Source organism: Protobothrops mucrosquamatus, unplaced genomic scaffold, assembly GCF_001527695.2.
Source record: "Protobothrops mucrosquamatus isolate PMUCROS unplaced genomic scaffold, P.Mucros_1.0 scaffold51, whole genome shotgun sequence".
Lineage (NCBI taxonomy): Eukaryota > Metazoa > Chordata > Lepidosauria > Squamata > Viperidae > Protobothrops > Protobothrops mucrosquamatus.
The window spans coordinates 1,155,515-1,157,111 of NW_015386432.1; the positions used below are offsets into that span (position 1 = coordinate 1,155,515).

Below are 1,597 nucleotides of genomic sequence, written 5' to 3' on the forward strand. Positions count from 1 at the left end.
AGAAGTCCCTTTGTTTTCTTTTTAAAAGACTGTTAATATGCTGCTCTTTTTCTCTCCTGCAGGGCTCTATGACAATTACCCAACCAATGCAGAACCAGAATGCTGTGATGTCAGATGGGGACTCTTATCCGATAACCAATCCAAAGGGACTATAAAAACAAGTGACTCAATGATGTGTCACCGGACATCACTCACAGTTTCATCAGCATCAAGACTGTGTAACAGCAGACTCAAACTGTGTGTTCTTGTATTAATTCTCTTACATACAGTACTCACTGTCTCAGCAGCACAGAATTCAACAGAACTGAGCTTTGGAGGCATAACAAATTTTGAAGATAATTCCACCAATGAGGAATAAGAGACCTGATCCATCTCCTCCTACAGGCACACAGCAGGCCCACCTGTACGGCAGTCAGACCCAAAAGACTGGACCTTTTTGCCCTCTGTTCACTCCTCCAAAAGCCTTCTGGGTAAAACTCAACCGACGGGCCACTATCCAAACAAGGACACGTCCTATACAGCTTTTTATTGACTAAAAGGCTGTCTGGTGACTTAAATTTCTCACACCATTTTATACACTGTGTTTTAATGTTTGGAGTTTCTTTTTTTGGTTTGTTTTGCACTTGTTAATACAGGATTTTATTTTTCAGACAGTTTCTCAGAGCTAAACTAAGTCTTTTCACTGTCTTATCTATTTCTAGTCATTGTGTGTGTTCATCAAATAGTTTGGTCTTTTATGTCTTGTCAGTTTCTATTAGAAGAAAGAACTGCTGTGGTTCCATGGCAAAAGATTTTTTTAAAAACAAAACAGTGAAAACCAGCCCTCCCCTCCCAGCCCTCTTCTCCACAAAACCAGTTCTCTTTTTCCCATTATATTTTCCCCTGCTTCAATGCCCCAGAGCAAACCATTCCTGCTTGCTTTCCTTTGGTGTAATCACAATGAATGGGTGCGCGGTCCAACACACCTCTGCCACTGTTACGCAAGTCATCTGACTGGAGAAACCCAAAGTAAGGGAGGGGCGAGGAGGAGAGCACAATTAACGGGCACTCTCCTTGAAAGTGGGATCTGACAATGGAACCTTAATATAAAGAAATCTATAACAAACTGTTGCTCCAAGGCCCATTTTCAAAAAGTCTAGTCCTTTCTCATTGGTCAGTTGAACAGGAGCGGCCTGATATAGAACACCGTGTGTGAAACCAAGCCAAGAGCTCAGCGAAGTGATGTGAGGGGAGACCAACACACTGGTGGTAAAAGTTTGGCATTCATTGTGAATTACGGTTTTTATTCCTCTGTTGTCACCTCTGTACCACATGGTTATACCATCTATAAAAGCCAAGAGGTTTACGGGAAAAAAAGAGAAAATTTTATTTCTACCTGTTTGATTCTGAGGATATCTAGAGATATCACAAAGGCGGTGAAGAACATAGGTTTCCTATCAAGTATAGGCAATATGGTCATTGCATGTGAGTGTACATACTCTGAACATAAATACTGGGGTACATCTCTTCTGGGATCACTTGCCCAACCAAGCAGATGACCATTTTAAAATGAAGGCACCCTTGTGTGTTATGCTCATATGGTTCCTACAGCCTGCGA

The 1,597-nt window shown here is 41.6% G+C and overlaps 1 protein-coding gene across 1 annotated transcript in view; it reads left to right on the forward strand.

Annotated features, from left to right (window-relative positions):
• FAM155A (family with sequence similarity 155 member A) overlaps positions 1-358 on the forward strand; it is a 456,024-nt gene extending 455,666 nt beyond the window's left edge. Inside the window, exon 3 of the mRNA XM_015811815.1 lies at positions 63-358. Within this exon, the coding sequence (XP_015667301.1) occupies positions 63-358 (296 nt within the window). The remainder of the gene's footprint in view (positions 1-62) is intronic.
• Positions 359-1,597: the final 1,239 nt, after the last annotated feature.